Source organism: Dermacentor andersoni, unplaced genomic scaffold, assembly GCF_023375885.2.
Source record: "Dermacentor andersoni unplaced genomic scaffold, qqDerAnde1_hic_scaffold ctg00000039.1, whole genome shotgun sequence".
Classification (NCBI taxonomy): Eukaryota; Metazoa; Arthropoda; class Arachnida; order Ixodida; family Ixodidae; genus Dermacentor; species Dermacentor andersoni.
In genome coordinates this window covers 2,197,129-2,217,322 of record NW_027314752.1, presented here as the reverse complement: position 1 = coordinate 2,217,322, position 20,194 = coordinate 2,197,129, and the positions used below count along the sequence as shown (strand labels likewise).

General features: G+C 45.2%; 1 protein-coding gene and 1 long non-coding RNA gene across 2 annotated transcripts; both read right to left on the bottom strand.

The window, feature by feature from the left end:
- Positions 1–2,940: 2,940 nt before the first annotated feature.
- On the bottom strand, positions 2,941–9,525 carry LOC126526445 (uncharacterized). The gene is made up of 3 exons (XR_008611407.2): positions 9,123–9,525; positions 5,607–5,796; positions 2,941–3,187 (listed from the first exon to the last, which is right to left on the bottom strand). It is a non-coding gene; the product is annotated as an uncharacterized lncRNA (long non-coding RNA).
- A 4,468-nt stretch (positions 9,526–13,993) lies between these two features.
- On the bottom strand, positions 13,994–19,334 carry LOC126526497 (probable serine carboxypeptidase CPVL). Its single transcript, XM_050174418.2, has 2 exons — positions 19,288–19,334; positions 13,994–14,894 (listed from the first exon to the last, which is right to left on the bottom strand). The coding sequence occupies exons 1-2, from the start codon at positions 19,332–19,334 to the stop codon at positions 13,994–13,996; spliced, it is 948 nt and encodes a 315-aa protein (XP_050030375.1).
- Positions 19,335–20,194: the final 860 nt, after the last annotated feature.

Below are 20,194 nucleotides of genomic sequence, written 5' to 3'. Positions count from 1 at the left end.
ACCGGAGATTATAATAGCGCCAGTTCAATATCCCCGTGGTGCCGGCACAGTAAGTACATCCCATAATGTTTCAAAAGTGCAACTTCTCGGCCATCATTTCATCCTGTTTGTCAAAAAAGACTGTTGTCTCACCTCCTAAATGTTTCCATTAGCACTGCCTCCATTCCATGTTTGCGTCAAATGCTGCCTGCTCCGGTTAAGATCTCAAAGAGCAGAAGTGGTAAAACTTTGTAAATATTTTATTCAATAAGAACATGAACACATCACAGTAACCTTTAGCAAGAGCACATATAGTAATCACAAGGAACACTTATTTCTTATAAGCAGAGAATCTAGTTTACAACAGGAATAGAGGAGCCTGAGAATAGCTATAATGCATGCGTAGATGTTCTCTTTGAAGGAACCACAAATGGCCTTGCCATCAGGCCATATCACAAGCCCACACATGTGGAGACACTTGGCGGTAGTTGTGTTATCAACATTAGCGATTATTCGAACAATTTTCTTTTGCAATACGAGAACCTTATTTATGTTTGTTTTGGTCATTGTAGCCCATACTAAACTGCAGTAGTTAAGGCGAGAATGTACATGGCTTCACTTTGCTGTAAGTAATTTGAGACAACAACCGTCTTCCAATAATGGGGCTCAATGCTGTGAACTTATAGCATAATGCCCTCTAATATCACATTTTCACATGAAATCTACAGAATGTTTCTATTATACATGAATGAAATGCAAGCTGTGATTCTATGGGGGAATGGCACTGAGCTAATGCCTACTAAACAATCTGCGTAAGTGTGAATGACAGCATCATTAACAGGACTACCCTGCTGCTTTGCAAGGAGTCACTCGATCTCAGTAACATCAAAAGCGGGTTGCGCGCATCACAGAGATGAGGCAAAGTTGCAAATAAGGGCCAGAATTATGTAGTATTGTTTATTGATCAAATAATGCTCACTATGTTCTGTCAAGTTAACAATGGCACAGAAAACAGCTAATTATAATGGCCGCCGGCAACTCAGTGCTGTGACATACCACTTCTAGCGACTGCCTCATAACACATGATCCTTATGTAATACTACTCTAATGGCACTTTCCTTTTGCAGCAAGCAGTTAACGTATTAAAGTACTGCAATGCACTTGCAAAGCAGTGTTATTTCCCCCTAGTGGGATCAAGACCACATAATAAAAAGGACACCACAGGTGAAGCATAAAAGTTTATTCTGCAGTACTGTATAAGTGCTGAAGCTTCCTTCTTGGTACTGCTGAGTGATTTTCATGCTGCCTAGTTCCTGTTTCGTGGTCTCACAAAGATTGTGGAATGATCAACACATTGCGACTAGAGTCGCTAAAGTTATACATTCACATTCATTGGAACCACTTTATTTGTTTAACCCTTTAATGACCACGCATATAAATACAAAACAAATTATTTTATACCTAAATGTGCAAAATACATTGAGAATAAGCATAATCAACGAAAATAAAGGATATTTTGTAGAAACTCCTTTAGTAGTATGGGGGAAGAAGTGGGCTTCTCCCCAAGCGACATGGCTGCGTTTGGAATCTGTGCAGAGAGCTCTTTGCATTGTGTGTCTGAGGTCACTACAGCAGATCTTGCACTGGTCTGTCTCCCCTGACCGTGCTTTCCAAAGAAAACGAGTCCGATGTCTTTTTTTTCCCATCCTGTGTTCCTGCTCTAAACCGACAAATGACACTTGCTGCCAGTCATTCAGTGTTGGCTCAATACATTTAACAAGAAACTTTACTGAATGCCAAAAATCAGCAAGAAAAATAATATTTTTTGGTATGCCGTATGCAGAACTCATCAATGAAGGGTTAAAACAACTGAAGTGTCAGAGCAGCATAGCCACACACTTTTCACTACATCTTAGCATGTATATCAATATACATTACAGTACGAATGCTGTATTACTAGTCTATAAATGCATCCACCACTACATCTTGAACTAATGTTTCACTCTAGGTTCAAGCTGGCGATGCGATATGATATTTTGCTTCTTTGATCACCTACAAAATCTCTGATGACAGCATTGCAGATATAGTTGCTATAGCTGGATTGCGTGTTTGCATTTGTTAAAGAAAAAATGTAAATGAAACGTACAAGTACATCAAGAGAAGCAACTAAATGTTTCAACTAAGCCACATAACAAAGAAAGGAGAGTCAGTTTGTCTAGTGAAATGTGCATGCAAACTTGCAGCTGATCACCTGTCTTCAAAATCCAGATTTTCAGCATGTGTTACAATTTCGCTTGCCTTTCTTGCTTTCACTTCTGCATCGACTTCAGGGCATCCTGGTGGCATTCACTTTCGCATGTTTTTGTACTTGTTTCTTAGGCACATATAACATGAGAACTGGAATGAAATGAAAGCAATTGACTTTACATACTTAATCAAAAGTTCAATGACTTCCAGTTTTCAGGTTTTGAAAGAAACTGCAAACATAGTACAGTTAAACGTGGAGTTGCCCTAACCTTAGCTTGCTTTTTGCACTGTTTCCTTCATGTTCCAAAATGCACCAAGTGAGCTATTTTAGCACACCTTCCAACACAATATCTGAGAATTACTTTCAGTATTGGTGTTGGTCAAAACGGCTACAGGTACAAAAATATATTATTTAACCAAATACATATTTAGCTGATCATGCAATTAATTTTACAAGAGCTGGCCATATGCATGTCAGATGCAGAAGTGCTGTTGATATCTTCATATTTAGTTAAGCTGCAAAGCTTTAAAACCACCAAATCTCTACTCAATCACAAGCACACAGACCTGAACAGCTGCAAGCAAGGATGGCCATAAACTTTACAAAGTACTAAGAAAGCCTTTGGCAGCATGTTTAATGTAAAAAAAATTATGGGGCTTTATGCGCCAAAACCATGATCTGATTATAAGAGGCATGACGTAGTGGCGCACTCCGGAAATTCGGATCACCTGGGGTTCTTTAACGTACACCTAAATCTAAGTACACGGGTGTTTTTGCATTATGCCCCCATCGAAATGCGGCTGCCTTTGCCTGGATATGCTTAACATCTAAAAGTGCAAAAGAAATAAAAAAAAGTTATAAGAAAATGCTCTTACATGGCCAAGGTGCAATGTGTCCCTCAGTGCTGGGTACTGGTTTACGAGGCTCCTTGCAGCAACATTGCACAATTTATTTGGGTACCTGATGTTTAAAAAAGCATACATCAACCTTCGACATCAAACGATACACAAGAAACAATATGCAAAAGCACTGAAGCGCAACCATTTCCATGAAATAATATCAAACAGTTGAACTGTGAGTCATCAGATGGGAGAATTTAAGTAAACTGCACCATGAAAGCATTAGGTGCGTGACAAGACCGAGGTTAGAGAATTAATCAGATGGATTTGACACAGGACAGGGGTAACATTTAATCCTTTTGTCCTGCAATAGCCAAGATAAACAGATAATCATGACCAGAGTTCACAAACTCTTAAGATACTTTCACCAAACAAGATGTTATAAAAGGTTTTAATTAATATTTCAAATTAGCTTATTACTAAAACATGCACACAAGGGAAAATTAGCCATGAATACAAACTTGAAGGAGTATCTCCTATAAGAATTTAAAAGGGCAGCTTATTAAGCTAGTTGTTGATCCATTATCGTGAGTGTAGAGTGCAAAGGTTGAACGAGGACGTAGACACAAGCACTGACTACCAATGAAGGTTTTATTGCTGAATACACACAATAGTGATACAGCTATCTGAAAAATAACTACTAAAAAGGAGAACAAAGCAGACCATCAAGAGGCACACGAAGAAATGTAGAGTTGCGTAAAAAATGCTCGCTGTAGGTTTGACTTCCCAGAAACTTGAGCTCTCTTTCTGATAAGGCAATGGATGGCTTGCTGATGCATGCACTCTGCTCCCATGCCAATTGTGCTACTTCAAGTATGATATGGGTAAGACCATCCCTGTGCTTGTGAATAACTGACAATCTTTCAAACAAAGGAGTGCAGCCACGCATGCTAGTATGATGTGCCAAAAAAACTTTCTCTGTCATTGCGCACATTATGCATGTTCGCACAACCTCTCATGAAGGCATCTGGCAGTCTGCCCCATATGACAAGCGCCGCATGAAAGAGAAATTTCGTACACAACCTTTTATGTGAAGTCAACATGCCAAATCTTGCGCTTGACGTTGCAGATACCTTTCTGACTTCCCTATCAGAAAAAGAGCTAAAGTTTTTTTGGAAGTCACGTGCACGGCCTGTATTTGTGATGCAATCATATTTTTTTGTATCTCAATTTCCAGCGTAGTTCATTTTTTTGCCCACTCGTCTGCTTTTCTTGTTCTATCTTCAGAAGTTAATGTTTTTTCAGATAGCTCTTTCACTTGCTTGTGTAAATTCGGCACATTGAATAACATCTCAGTTGACAGTCGGCACTTCTGTCTATGTACCGTTTACCTTTGTGGTGTACACTACCTATAAGAACTGTAACCAGCAGCTAAAGAAGCTTTATTCAACGCGTCATTCTAGCGCCCTCGCCCACTCATTAACCCAAGACTCATGGCAAGGAAACCGCGGAGGATATTGCTCCATTGAAGCATGACATAAATTATGACTGAGTGTTAACCTTTCTGTAGCTTTCATGACTGTGTTTTGTGAAGGAAAAGGAATGGAAGTAGAAGAAATGCTGCTGGTGGTAACCGAACCCACAAATTCGACATGATGCATGCAGCGCTGCACCAATTCATCTAGCCATGACTGTCTTTCCCTCCTGGTAGCCAAACCCCCATATTTCACATGAAACACGCAGCACTGTACGAATTCATCTAGCCACATCTGTCTTTCCATCCAATTCACTTGGTATTTATATACCCGCATAAAATGTAGCGCTGCTGGTGTCAGGGTTCGTGTTGTTAGCCAGAATAAAGAAAATGGGCTCAGGGCTGCAATGTCGACATTGCCATTGAATATTTAAATTTCGAGGTCATGAGTGAACTGTAATTCAGAAGTAGCCAACGATGCATCAGTGATAAAAACATTTCGAACCAACAATGCTATATACTGCTAAACACTTAAAAAGGCACTACACAATTTGGACATTGTTCACTGCCCCAATGCAAAGCTTTAGGAAAACAATTTTTTCCCTTCGGTTATCGAGCGTTTTCAAGGGGAACTACGCAGCAACTAAGTTATAATCATGAATTAGACAACAAAAACTTGTTTGATTATAGACACCTTCCACTTGCCTTAGTGACATAACCGCATGAGGATGGAGGGTAATACGCTTTCTAATTAACATTGTGCTTACCATGCATATTGCAATACAAGGTTGGGAAAAATGCGTGACTGATCATAATTGGGACATTTACTGTGGAATGAATTCTCATCAAGTACATTCTATCCCAACTTTATTTACATCTGGCATAGGTTGGCAAACTGATGCATGAGTCGACTCACTCAGACTGATCTCGAAAGTGAGTCTCAGTGAGTCCGACTGAGACGAATTTCTGTAGGTCTTAGCCCGATGAACCCGGCTGAATAGAATTTTTGTGAGTGTGTTCTCATTATTTTGCTGACCAATGCATCCAGGTAATTGTTGTGACTTACATTGTCTGAGATGACGAATTGTAGGCAATCCATTCAATTTTTTTGAAGATTGTCAGGCACGCCTCCTGCTGTAATATTTCAGAGGTGTGCAGCAACGTCAATGGGCATCAGAGGCAGTGTGTACGTTGACAATTCCTTGTACTGTCCTTTGACTGCATTCTCCGCATGTCCAACCGCACTACCAGACAGCCTTAAAAAGAGAAGTATTCATTGAAATCAACAACAAAATCCAGTGCTAGAAAAACAAAAGATGTGGTATCCCAGACTATCACTGCACATGCTCAAATTTACCTACTATATAGTTAGTGACGCGCTAAGAATACAGGAAGGGCTCTTGATAAATATGGCCACATTTGCCATGGCAAATGGAGCCCATTGCTTTTCAAGAATAATGATGTACGAACAGCAAAAATCACTGACTGAGACAACTGACTCATTACAGCATGAATGTTAAAACGAAATTTAAAGAGGAATTTTATCACCCCCTATACAGATACCTCCTTACCAATACACCATGATCCCTCTCCCCCTTTTCGCATTGGTACCATGCACAAGGAAGGTGCATTATTGGTCCCTTCACAGACATTGGTACCATGAGCAAAAAGCTCCCCCACCAAGGTGAAATAGGCAACCATAGTGACGCACCTGCAAACATTCCTTCTGAGGAAAACTTGTTGCAGCTACATCGTCTACAGAGGTATTGCTTTGTGAAGGACAAATACTGTGCCATAAAGTGCCAAGTCCAGACTAGCATTGTCTTGGGACCAGAAACAGAGAACAAAAGCAGGTCAGATAAAGGCCAAGGATGATTTGATAGAACAAAAATATACTAAAACATTCTGGTTCTCAAATACACAAACTAGACCGCTTGTGTTTATCCAAACATTATTAACTCCCTATCATATTTCTGGTGGCTAATGAACTAAATTTCAATGAACGTATTCTTTCTGATAACTTCTTGGTGCCTTTGCTTATAAGCTTCTTTGTGAAACATGGCTATTATTTCAAACAGGAAGTCAAATTTTCCCTCAGCATTACATAAATCTGAGCTACTGAGATAGATACAAATGTCAGGGTCGGATAAGACTTTGAAAGGTGATATGGAAGGACCGAGGAGTCACAAACATGATTGTGCTTCTTAAGCTCTTCATATATCATCAGTTATATGTGGGCTGTCTAGACTGCACAAAATTAAAAAAAATATTTTGCAGCTTTTTGTTTTTATGTTTTCATAAATACACCTTATTTGTCATATCTATTAGTAGCAGAGCATTCCAATATTTAACAAGGGCAGTGGTATGCTATAAAAGTGGAACTAGGACTATATAGATACATAAAAATATTAGGGGGAAAAAACGTTTTATTTTTACATAGTGGAATTGCCCCTATGGCATGCATTTATTTGTTTACTAAATTCCCATGAGCTTATTCCCCAAAATTAAGACACAACCAGGGGCAGAAAAAAGCTTTAGGGCAGGAATGAGTGTCACTTGCTACTGCTTTACTGAAAGCAAAGAGGTTCATATTTATAGGTGAAGGTGGCCATGTGCGCACATATGTTTGCACGCAATACTCAAACAAGTTTGCCCATTATTATTCAGTCATACAGTGCAGAAACTGTCGTTCAATTCAGTTCAAGCCACAGATGTATCACTGGCATAGGCGTCACATTTCATGTTGATGAAACAGGCCTCCATTAATTCTCATGCAGACAATCTTTGCTTTTACCAAGAATGCGGATATGGAAAAGATATGGCTCACGCGTGCGGTAATTGCAGTGCATAGGCAAATGTGCATTAATTTTATTCCTGGCAGACAGCTCATGTTCCCTTGCCAAATCGTTGGTGCAACAGCCTGTCTGGCTGATATGCACCTTGCCGCAATTAAGTGGAATTTCGTACACCATAGCGACCGCGCAAGTCCCATATGGCCTTGTATGATTTTTACCACAAAGGGTCAGCTTCTGTGGGTCTGAGATGCTGGGCACAGGACAGTAAGCTTTCGTGGAGCCAAGAAAATAATAGGTACTTCGTACCGGCTGGCCACTTTCTTTATATTGTGGGCCACTTCATGCATGTATGGAACAACATGCAGCCTTTTCTCCACTAGTGGCTTGGCAAGGGGCATCCAAGCGTTCTTTTTGGCTGTGATGCTCGCCTCCTTAAATAATGGGTTTGCGGAACTGCAATATTTCTATCTCAGCTATTAATGAGCCAATCTGAAAATTTTTGCAGTAGAATGCTCCCAAGAGGGCACCTAACAACTTCCAGCATATAATTAAATTAGCTATGTGGCCTGGTGAGGGGCTCTTTAAAGTACTGCTCAAATACCGGTATTATAGCTTTCCAGCATACGACAGGTTTTAATGTTATACAGAGTTAATGCATGAGTACAGATTAAATAAGATGGGTGCATACGGCTTTTTTTGTGCCTCTGATGCTTCTGAGTGGCTTGGGGAGACAACCAAGTTAATCAATGCTCCATCACAGACCGTCGTGCTTTCACCCATGTCGATGTAGCACTGGAACCGGTCGTTGGAAGATCTGAAAGCACACCCAGATGGTTTATCAATAGTTTCGCACGTTAGAAGTGAAGCTGTGGACATTGAACAGGCATTGATTAATTAAACAGCCTTTCTTTATGGTTGCTGTACTGTCCCAAACAGGTTTGTTATTTAGAGCCATCACAGCAAAGCACAGCACTAATCCTGCTGCCCATATGTGAGCTATGTACAGGACGCATTAAGCTAACAAGGCTAAGCTTATTTATGCAATGTCAGCAACCATCAGTGTATAAGAACAGATGATTTCACAAAGATAGACCCATATTGCTGATTGCCCAAGGTTTTCATAGTCCTATTGCTGAAAATGCCAGTAATTTTTTTTCCTCAGTTGGTTCAATTTAACTTCATTGCTGCGTGAATGTTGCAGCGCACAAATGACGACAAAGATTGAACAGGCAAACAACAAGTCCGTTTTCCTCGCCTTGCCTGTTTTATTAGTTAAACGTTGCTGAAGTTTGCAGAATATGGCATACTGCGACCAGTTATGCTAACTAAAGCACCATTACATTGACTGAAGCTGTTACTACTCCCTCTCCTACCAGAGATAGGGAAGCGATTGCACACCTGACCTCAATATCAGTAGTAAACCAGCTGCACAAGTTTTCAGAAAATGGAAGTCCTGAAAAGGCTAGTTTCCTTGCGGCTTCTCGACACGGCAATAATTATAGCTGAGCAACGTTGTGTTCGTACGGGCAAGTATGCACTACACTTCTCAATTTAAGGTCAAGTGCATTGGCTGCGACGAAACAAAAATATTAGTAGTTGGCAGCACAGTGAAGTGACACAGAGCAATTTCGTAACACTCGATCTGTCAGTTCAACGCGCGGCAACCGAACAGTTATTATTCGTGCTCGACATTTCCGCTACGCATACTGTTGCTACTTTGCCCATATGAACCAAACAATGACCAAATCCTCTTTGCGCTCCATAACGCGCAGTACATTTAGGCTCACCTGTATTAGAAGATCGTTGCCTGTCATCAGGTACACGAACCCTCCCGTCCGCAGGCTTTCGTGGAGGTCGGCGAGTTTCCGGGCGCCTGTGAGCTTCACGATTTTCTTTGATGGCCCCTGCGAAACGAGGCAAGCCGCTTCTTCCGCACCAGTCGGCGAACGTTCAGTTTAAGCCGGATCGGACGACATGCTGCCACCGTTGTCACGTTTCACAGGCGCACCGCAAGCAAGAGGCAAACCGCTCCTTCCGCATCAGTCGGCGAGCGTTCGGTTGAAGGCGGATCGGACGACATGCTGCCACCGCTGTCGGATTTCACAGGCGTAACGCAAGCAAGAGAGGAATGCCACTCGCGTTTAGATACTCGTTCACCGCCGTAGATTGCAAGGTGCCGTCAGAGCCATTGCCGCGCTTTTCATAGTTGCGAATCCAAAGACGAAGTAAATATGAAAGCCGTAAGTCATCTGCTGGGTCCTGAATATTTCGCTGCGCGCGTTCGCAAAACATTTTTCGCTCACCGCTGCACTATCCTTGCTCAAATTTGGCAGAACGACCACATTTTGGTGTCTACTTCGTTTAGTATAACACTTAGCACAGTTAATTGCCTGATCTTTTTTTTAATGCAAACTTACCGGCGCTCATGAAAATGCGAGCTGCTGCCGCGACGGCGCAAGCATAAACTTGTATCGCCGCCTGTCGTCAGCTGCAGAAAGCAGCATATCAGGGAGTGCTGCCGCGTGTTGCCTGCTCTTGGTACAGGCGACCGTCCTCCGTAAGACGCTGCTTTTTAAAGCTGACGGCAGGCGGCGACACTGGTTTATGCTTGCGTCGTTACGGCAGCTGTTTGCAGCCTCATGGGCGCAGGCAAATTCGCGTTTTTTTTTCTTACAAACAAGGCACAGAACTGTGCCAAGTGTAAAGTCGACGCCAACGTGCGATCGCTCTACAAAATTTTAGCAAGAACAGAGCAGCGGTTTGCACGTTTTTTTGCACAGGGGTTTGCAGAACAGTGCACGAAGTTTGCACATTCCATCGTGGCCGCAATGATTGCACAAACAGACCACAACGTTTTTTAGATTCTAAATCTAAAGCGTTGACAGACAACCACGACCCACAGAAGCCTTCGTACGAGGCAATACCCCTCTAAAGGGTACTGCTTCACAGAAGTGGTGCCTTTTCGGACTGTTACCTCAGATTTTCGCTTCTAAAATTCTAGAGGGAAACGAAGGCTGGGAGGTTTACCTCCTATTCAGAGAAGTTGTAGGCATGCTTTTGTCTGATGATCTTCCCTAAGAGTCTCTTGTTTATATTGTTACGTAGGAAGACACCGACGAAAAGCTATTTGCAAGTATATTTACAAGGCAATACGGCGCAGTTGGCCAAGAGGCAACAGCCCGCGCTAGCTTCCAATTGTCGTCGTCGTCTTCTTACTGCTCGGCTCTTCGTCATTGGAAATACTATCCCGTAGCAATATGGAGGGGAAAATTCAAGAATTTCTCCGTTCTTTCGTTACCCGCTACCCAGAAGCCCGCATAATCCCTAAATTAATTACCTTGTGCACTACCCACGTATGATCTCTCTTTTCGGACCACTGAAACAAATCTGGCGTATGAGGTTCAAGGCATCAAAGATGACAAACTTCAAAAACATATGTAAAACACTTGCAGAGCTTCACCAGCTTTCGCAAAGCTATGAATTCCGTGAGATTGTTTTCAACCAACGCCACACCATGTCAGGCCTGAAACCTGTGCGAAGATCTGTTTTACATACGTACATTGAGGAGCGCCTGCCTGCAGGTAACGTATGGCAGGCAAAGTCAGTCACTATGCCGCAAATGGCATACCATGTGGGAGATGTGCTTTTAATGGCCAAGGGAGACGAAATTGACTTATGGGGGTTTTACATGCCAAAACCACTTTCCGATTATGAGGCACTTGTAGTGGAGGACTCCGGAAATTTCGATCACCTGGGGTTCTTTAATGTGCACCTAAATCTAAGTACACGGGTGTTTTCGCATTTCGCCGCCATCGAAATGCGGCAACCGTGGCCGGGATTCGATCCCGCGACCTCGTGCTCAGCAGCCCAACACCATAGCCGCTGAGCAACCACGACGGGTTAGGCAGACGACCCACAATGTGCACAGATTGCAGGTATTTTTGCGGCTCAGGATGAGGTTCTGTTCTTGTTAGACAAGATGGGACTTGTTGAATTCAGGAGACATCGATAAGCATTTAAGGTATCTAAACGCAATGTAGTCTGTGCGGCGCAGCCAGAAGATGAAGTATTACCAGAGTTCCTCGATCTTTATCTGGCAGGGAAAGTGGTACCCAGATGTGAATTAGTGTTGTTTCATTAAAAAATAGTAATATTTGCTTAGCTTTAGTTATGAACTCTAAGTGGTGTACTTCACAGTTTGTGTTCTGTTGACATTGTGTGTATATTCGTGTTGTATTTTTTTTCTTGTTTTTTCCATTCTGTGCATGATCAATCAATATTGTGCACTCACCCTCCCCTTTAAGGTATCTTTATATACAAAATACATATTAATGTACAGTGTGTTGCATAAGTATACCAACCAGTGTTATTACTTTTGGAGTTTGGCGTTGTACCATCCTGCTTCAATTATTTCTTAGTGAAAAATAAAAAAAAAACAATTCGCTTTTCTTGCTATCCTGATTATGCAGTAATACAACACTGCATGAAACGCATCTTACTTTCTGCGGCTATAGAGTTGAACTCGGGTAGTTACATATCATGCTGTTTTCTTTGGTATAGTCGATCAGTTATTTGATTGAGTGAACCAACGAATCCACATTCGCTGCAACCTATAACATCATATGTGCCTTTCACTGACTCCCTTCAAGCAGCACGGGAGTCATCCATTTCATGCGTCATTCCCGACTTCGTTTTGTGACTACCCTTGGAAAAAAAGGTGGTTAGCGACTGAAAAAAGAGAGTCGAGGTAGTCGTGACCCTCTTTTGACTCTCTTTTTTTTAAGACTGTAAGATCAAGTACTACGGCGCTTGTTGATCTTGACGAAATCGATAGGACAAAATCAAAAGCCGTCCACGACGACGTCTGTCGTAGACGCTGTGCGATGTTCGGACGTCAACAATGTGTGGACTGAAGAAATGCTGCCACGGAGTGCTTCTGAAGTTTAACATAGAAGGGGTGTACAGTAGCACCATTAAAAGACGGGACAAAAGAAGACACACAGGGACACACACAGCGCTGTGTCTGTCCCCGTGTGTCTTCTTTTGTCCCGTCTTTTAATCGCGCTACCGTACACCGCTCCAACATGCATTACCAACAAGGCCACATTGCGACCCTCGTTTAACCTAGCTTGTTTACTCCGTAGCATCAAAAAGACAAAAATAAAAAGGAAAAGAAAAAAAAGAAAAAGAAGAAAAACAACCGTATCAAAAGCCCAGAATCAATCATCACTCGTCGCGACTAAACGCACTTAGGATGATAAGTCATTTCCAGGCGACGAGCGGCTACGCTCTATCAAGAACACTGATAACGCCGGCGGGACAAGCATTGTGGCGAAGTTCAATGCGCAGGGACAGCTTTTAATTATGTTATTTTTGTTTGGTTGACGTCATCAAGCGTCACCGCGGGAAGTTTGGAAAGATTAAGGTCAGTACGACACGTGGTGGCACTCACGCGAACTAAACCCTCGTGTCCAGAAAAGCTGGATACGCTGCCGCACCTGAGCTGTCCTCACGTGCGACCGCCGCACGAAGGTTACGAGTGGCGTACGAGCCGGGCACCGAGGCCGTGCTGTCTCTAGGCTGCCGCTGGTGATCCTCAGCAGGACGTGCGCCCTGAGAACCGATCTGGAAGGGGCCTAAACGTGTCGTCGTCGCAGCCGACTCAAGCACGGGGATACTACAGTGCCGTGACGGCGGAACCATGAGCCTCTCAGCTTGCGTCTACTTGAAACTGTTTATTCTCGTGTACACATGTGTGGACATGCTGACCGCCGTTACGCAGCTTATTAACTTTCTTTATATTCTTTTAAGGTTCTTTAAGTTTACTTCAATGTTCACCATAGAACAACGTTCGCAAACGACTCGCTGTCTTTCTTCCGCATCACTGCGCACTAGCAGAAGTGCCGAGCAGTCCTAAACACAACTACGTGCATTGCTTCGACGTGGAACAATGTATAGTTAGGACATTGAAGGCGATTTTTGAATAGGCGTCAAAAGATGCCTTAACTCATGTTATCTGGCCTTCGTAGAAGCAGTGGGACGAGTGCATTTCGCTTACTGGGGGCCACATAGACAGAGAAAGAAGTGCCAATGAATAATTTTCAGAAATTAAGATTTCAAAGCACCAATCTCAGCCTTTATTGAACAACCCAGGTATTTGTAGGCATACACCAAGAACAGCGTCAGCTGAGCGTGAACATGTAAAGTAATGATGTGAATAGCATTCTTTGCCTACTTCAGTCGTTTTGAGCCTGCCTTCGTCTGTCTGTTTGTCTGTCCCTCCCTCCTTCGAAATGGTCGATCCCGGTGATTGAGCATCATTGTCGGAACCGATGGAGATAAGCAAAATGCAAGAAAAATCAGTCCTTACGAAAAACCGCACCAAGTGGCTGAATTAACAAAGGTTTTAATTCGTAAGTGCTGCTAGTTATTAGTCAGCAGGTTTCACTAATAATATGCCCTACATCTTGATTGGCTGGCATGCATGATCGTATGAATATTTCTAGGGTAAAAGCATTTTCGTGAATACGGCCCCCGTTCGGCTTTGTCGACGAAGTTCTCGATCAAGACAACCAAGCGGCACCAAAGCGCGAATATTTTAACAGAAATGTTTATTCCTTCTTTGTGTTGCGCCTCCCGACAGTAGCATCTAGACAGCTTACCTTTGGGATACGTTTTCGCCATCGGCGAATGGTAAGTCGAAAATGAACCTTGTCATTATGTCCAGGCTTGCTTCAGGTTGGTCGTGCGGCGCGAAATGACCTGCATTACGTATCATGACTTCTCTGAACCCTTTCGCGCGTCGAGTGTAGCCGAACACCACATAATTAGAGTCCGATGCTCGCCACCACGGCTCGGAGGACGAGCGCCAAATTTTGCGCGGCGCAGCGGACAAAGCCTCGGCCCCGGACCAAGGAATCGTCGCCACGAATTGAGCCGTGGTGGTGTACGGCACGACAATGTCGAGCTGACCGCTGTACATCAGGACCTTGTAGTTTTCCATCAGCACTGGCATGTAAGATTTTGCCGACTTGACGATGTCGCCTATCATGTAGGTCACGACGTCCTTCCGGTCTCGGAACGCGTTTTCACCAACGTGAAGGGCTCGCCGCACCGCCAGCGTCTGGACGAAGTCCCCGTACGATGCGACAGCCGGAGGGTCTTTGATCTGGAGCATGCTGTAGTAACTCTCATAGCCAGTCACGTTATTAAAGTATGCGGAAGTGAGGTTATAGTATTCGTTGGGCAGATTGTAGATGAGGTTGTTGACCACGAAGGCAGCCTCGTAATAGCGGCCGTCATTGATAAAGCTCAGAGCGACGTCTCCCTTTTGGTCGAAGTGGGCGACCTGTTTCCGGTCCACAAGGCCCAGTTGGTACAAGCGGCTGCCGAAGTCTATCATGCTTGGCGGGTCCGTGAACCCGTTGGCGAAGGCGACGCCCTTAAGCTTGATCTTGACGCGCAGCGAGTCACCCGCGTCGTGTAGGGAAAATGCTGTGGCCGGGACGAACTTTCCTGCGTGAAGCGTCAGACGAAGATAATGTAAGAGTACACGATAGCTTTAAAGTATCACTACGTTCTTATGCAGCAGTTGGAAGAAACCAAGAGAAATTGCTTACTAATGGTCTTAAGTGGAAACTTTGGCTCTGCAGCTGCTGCCAAAATGAATGGACGAGGCGAAATAGTTTTTCTCATCGACGAGGTTAGTTGCATTTGAAAGAACAAGTTAAAATTCGTAACTGTAGGGCGCCAGTTTTTTACAGTCAGACGATTGATAACGAAAAGCTCGCGACCTCCAAGATTCTTCGTTATAAAGGTCACTACGTTGTAAAGGTCATTCACCGTTGCACACACAATAAAGCAGGTTATAAGCACGTTCAACAAAAGAAAACATTTATTTATTATAAGTTCATGAGAGAGAAAGAAATATATGCGAGTGAGGCTAAGGGTTGAGCCTTTCTGCTCGTGAAAGAAGTCGCTAATATTTTACAGCGTAATCTGTTATCGGCTCATTCTAATGGCCGTTTCGGTTGGCGATGTGGCCGCCGCCGCCGCCGAAAGGAGGGCAGGCAAAAACACTTAATTTAAGGCCAGTACTAAGGCCCAGTAAAGAAGAGAGCGTGCTCCGCTAAGGCCCGTTGTTGATCCAACGAACCCAAGTGAAGTCAAGCACTCCAGGAAGCAAGTGGAGGGTAAGAAAAAGGAGGAGAGGTAATGGCACTCACCGTTACATGAGCGCAGAATGCCGTTTGTGTGTGTGCGTTTATCTGAAGAAGTTGGAGTAGTGAGCTGTGCTACGCAGTGGCGTAATAAGTCTTTTTAGAGTGGGGGGCAAACCGCAGATCTGACCTCTCGCTGTTCCTCGCTATATATATATATATATATATATATATATATATTGTAACGGACAGTTAAGGAAATCCAGACACAACTATTTATTGTGGGCGAACTTGTGCCCTGGGGTAACTAAAAAGCACTGCCGCTTTCTAAACGGAAGATCAGGAAGGCCTTCTTCTTCTCTCTCGAGCGTCGCTTCACCTCGTCGTCTTCTTGTAGACGCCGACTACGGCCACCTGCGATGCGAGTGCGTGCGGCGAAAACACGTGCCATTATTTCGTCGTCTTTTCCTTCAATTCGCCGTTGTCGTCTTGAGGGGGCGCACGAACCTACGCGCGTTGTTTAAATGTGTCTGCCTTGTATCAATATATATATATATATATATATATATATATATATATATATATATATATATATATATATATATATATATATATATATATATATATATAGTGAGTAATATGGCATGTGGCGCTGTGCGGACAGCCACGGCTGCAGCGCGAGACCCGAGCTCGGGCTGCTGAAGCTGAGCGCTAGGATTCGTTATAAAGAGCTACCTGCGATCCCTCGAACGAGCTGCAATAAACCCCATTTCATTTGGCAGAGCTGCTGGGTAACCTCGGAAACTGGAACTCCGTAGCCGGACGCTACCGACTGCTGCGACCATGCCTGACGAAGCCACCCAGGAAGATGCACCACAGCCTCCGGCGATCATCGTTTCCAGTGCGTTGCACCAGCGTGATCCTCCCATATTTAGCGGCACCGATGATCATGACGTGGAGGATTGGTTGTCATCTTACGAATGGGTGAGCCAGCATAACAAGTGGGACGACGTCACCAAGTTGCACAACGTGCTGTTTTACTTAACCGGCGTCGGGAACCCCTGCTTCCGAAACCACGAACACGATTTCACAACATGGAGCACATTCAAGACAAGTTTCTCGGTGGTGTGCGGACGCCCCGCTGTGCGAAAGCTTCGCGCAGAACAACGCTTACGGGGGCGTGTGCAACATCACGGTGAAACTTTCACAAGTTACATCGAAGATGTCATTGACCTGTGTAAGCGCGTGAATCCGTCAATGGCAGAACAGGACAAGATAAAACACATTATGGAAGGCATTGCTGAGTACGCCTTTCAAATATTAGCGAAGGATTCGCGTACTGTGGCCGAAATTGTCAATTTGTGCCGAAGTTTTGACGAGCTACGGAAACAACGCATCTTAGCTCGGCGTCCACTATCTACGGAAGATTCGTTAGCAGCATTGCGTATTGGCGACAACCACACAACTTTGCTGACGCAAACAAAAGAATTTGTGCGCGAGGAGATCGCGCGACAGCTCTCGATTTTGCCGACCACGGAGACGCCTTCTTAATATTTGGCTCCAGCGACCCGACAGATCATTCAAGACCAAGTGACCGAAGCGCTTCCACCTCCGTGTCAGCCGGCTCCCGTGGCCGCACCTCTCACGTATGCTGAAGCCCTTGCACTGGCGCCTCGTCTGCCGGGGTTCTCTCCTCCGCCTTCAGCGCCTCGCCCGCCGGGGTTCTCTCCTCCGCCTTCGTCTCGCCAGCCGGCGGCTCCCTTTTTCCGTGCACAGCAGCAGGGTACAAACCCTTGGCGCGCTGCTGACAACCGCCCAATATGCTACGCCTGCGGTACCCCGGGACATGTAGCGCGCTTCTGCCCCCGGCGCTTGCCGTCCTTCGTGGGCACCCCGCGACCACCCAGCTCCGGCTTCCGACCATTCCGTATGCCTCAACGATCACCACCGGAAGTCTACGCTGCTGATGACATGCCAGCACCGCAGTCACAGGTCTACGGTACTGGTCGCTCGCCTTCCCCTCGTCGGCGCTCACTCTCACCCATGCGTTGTAGGCCCCGTGCATGTACTACTGAGGCGGAAAACTGATTTCCGCAGTTCCTGAGGCACGAACTGCGTCATCGTCGGAACATCAAAGTCCTCGTTTTTCCCCCGCTAACGTTATTGAAGTGTCCCTTGATTGCATCAAATCTCTTGCGCTCGTCGATACAGGTGCTGCTGTATCCGTGATTAGTGAGAAGCTTTGTCGTGCATTACGAAAAGTGACCATCATGCCTTCGGTACTATTGCTTAGAACAGCCAGTGCACAAGTTCAGCCAGTCGCTATGTGCACTGCCAGGATGCTAATTCGAGACATATTGTATTCATTGATATCTTTGTGTTAAGTTGCTGCTCCCCCGATGTGATTCTCGGTCGGGATTTTATGTCGCGCCATCACGCCGTCATTGACTGTGCACATGCTGAGGTTCAGTTCTCCGTTCTGTGCGATTTGCCATCGCACGAATTTCCAGTTCATGATGTCAGCAGGATCTGTGTAGCTTCAGATACTGACCTTCCTCCTCACAGTGCTGTATTTGTCCCTCTTTCACGCGCACCGCTTGACGAAGCGACGGTCATGTTTTCACCCGCTGCCGTCTTCATTTGCCGCCAGCCTATATTGTTGCCTTTTGCCTTCCTCACGGTTCACTATGATGCTGCAGAAATACTGATTTCTAATCCAAATTCGTACACTTTGGCTTTGCACGGTGGCGAGACTATTGGTACCATCCAGACTGTGGACGCTGACGTTATTCTGCATTTCCCTATTGCCGACGACGTAGATACTTCCAACGTAACAGCACTGACACTGCATGTGCCATCGAACCGAGTACCACCGCATGTTTTTTGTCGCTCCATTGCCGATGACCAAGAGCCGACACAACGTGAGCGGCTAATAACTCCTTTAAATGATTTTCACGCCTCTTTTGACTGGAACCAAGCATCATTAGGCCGCACAAGTACCGTCTCTCACCACACTGATACGGGACATCACGCACCATTACGCCAGCGTCCGTACCGCGTGTCATCCACCGAGCGTCGTGTCATCACCGAGCAAGTTGAAGACATGCTTTACCGTGGTGTTATCAAGCCATCCTGCAGCCCTTGGTCGTCGCCCGTAGAACTCATTAAGAAAAAAGATGGCTCAATTCGTTTCTGCGTGGACTATCGTCGCCTCAACAAGATTACACGAAAAGATGTCTATCCTCTACCGCGCATAGATAACGCCCTGGATTGTCTACACGGTGCTGAATTCTTTTCTTCTTTGGACTTGCTATCGGGCTATTGGCAAGTGCCAGTGGATGAATCCGACCGCTCGAAGACAGCTTTCATTATGCCTGATGGCCTGTACGAGTTTACAGTAATGCCATTCGGCCTCTGCAATGCGCCCGCGACATTCGAAAGGGTGATGGATAACATTCTGCGAGGCCTCAAATGGAAGACGGGCCTGTGTTATTTAGACGACGTGGTAGGTTTCTCCCCTGATGTCACCACTCATCTCTCTCGTCTACGCGAAGTCTTTACTTGCCTTACCACCGCCGGCCTTTAACTTAACTTGAAAAAGTGCCGCTTCGGAGCCCGGCAGCTGACGATACTTGGCCATGTCGTTTCCAACGACGGCGTCCTTCCCGACCCTGACAAACTTCGCAGAATTTCCGCGGCCGACTACAGTGAAAGAGCTCCCAAGTTTTGTCTGTTTTTGCTCTTATTTTCGACGCTTTGTGCGCAATTCTGCCTGCATCCTCGCTCCCCTCACGAAGCTTCTGGCTGGCCCTGGGGACCTTCGCGACTGGACTCCGGCATGTGACCAAGCCTTCACCACTTTGCGTCGTCTGCTTACCTCACCACCTGTTCTACGGCACTACGACCCGAGTGCACCGACCGAAGTCCATACGGACGCCAGCGGCGTCGGTCTTGGAGCCGTCCTTGCGCAACGCAAGCCCGGCTTTCCGGAATATGTGGTCGCATATGCGAGTCGTGCTCTCACGAAGGCAGAAATCAATTATTCTGTTACAGAAAAAGAATGTTTGGCTATAGTTTGGGCCTTAAACAAATTTCGACCTCACTTGTATGGCCGTCCGTTCGACATTGTGACAGACCACCACGCGCTCTGCTGGACACTGAAAGACCCTTCGGGGCGTCTTGGACGTTGTGCTCTTCGGCTCCAAGAATTTGACATTCGCGTCATCTATCGATCCGGGCGCCAACATTCTGATGCAGATGCGCTCTCCCGTTCGACCATGCGATCCGACGAAACGCCACCCTCACCCATAGAGTGCCCGGTTGCTACGCTTGCTGTTACTGACATGCCGTCTGAACTGAGAAAAGATCCGTGGATTGCGTCTCTCATTGACATACTTAACAGTTCTTCAACGCCTACATGCCTTCGAGCCCTTGTAACGCCATCTTGTACCGCCGAAACTATCAGCCAGACGGTCGCAAATGGCTGCTAGTCATCCCTCGCCATTTGCGTTCCGACGTATGCACGTATTTCTACGCCGACCCACAACAAGCTCATGCTGGCGTCCTGAAAACCCTACGGGCGGCTCCGCCAGCTGTACTACTGCCGCGGCATATATTCTTATGTCCGCAAATACATTCGGTCATGTGCAGCCCGTCAGCAACGCAAGACATCTCTTCACACGACAGCCCCTCTCCAACCT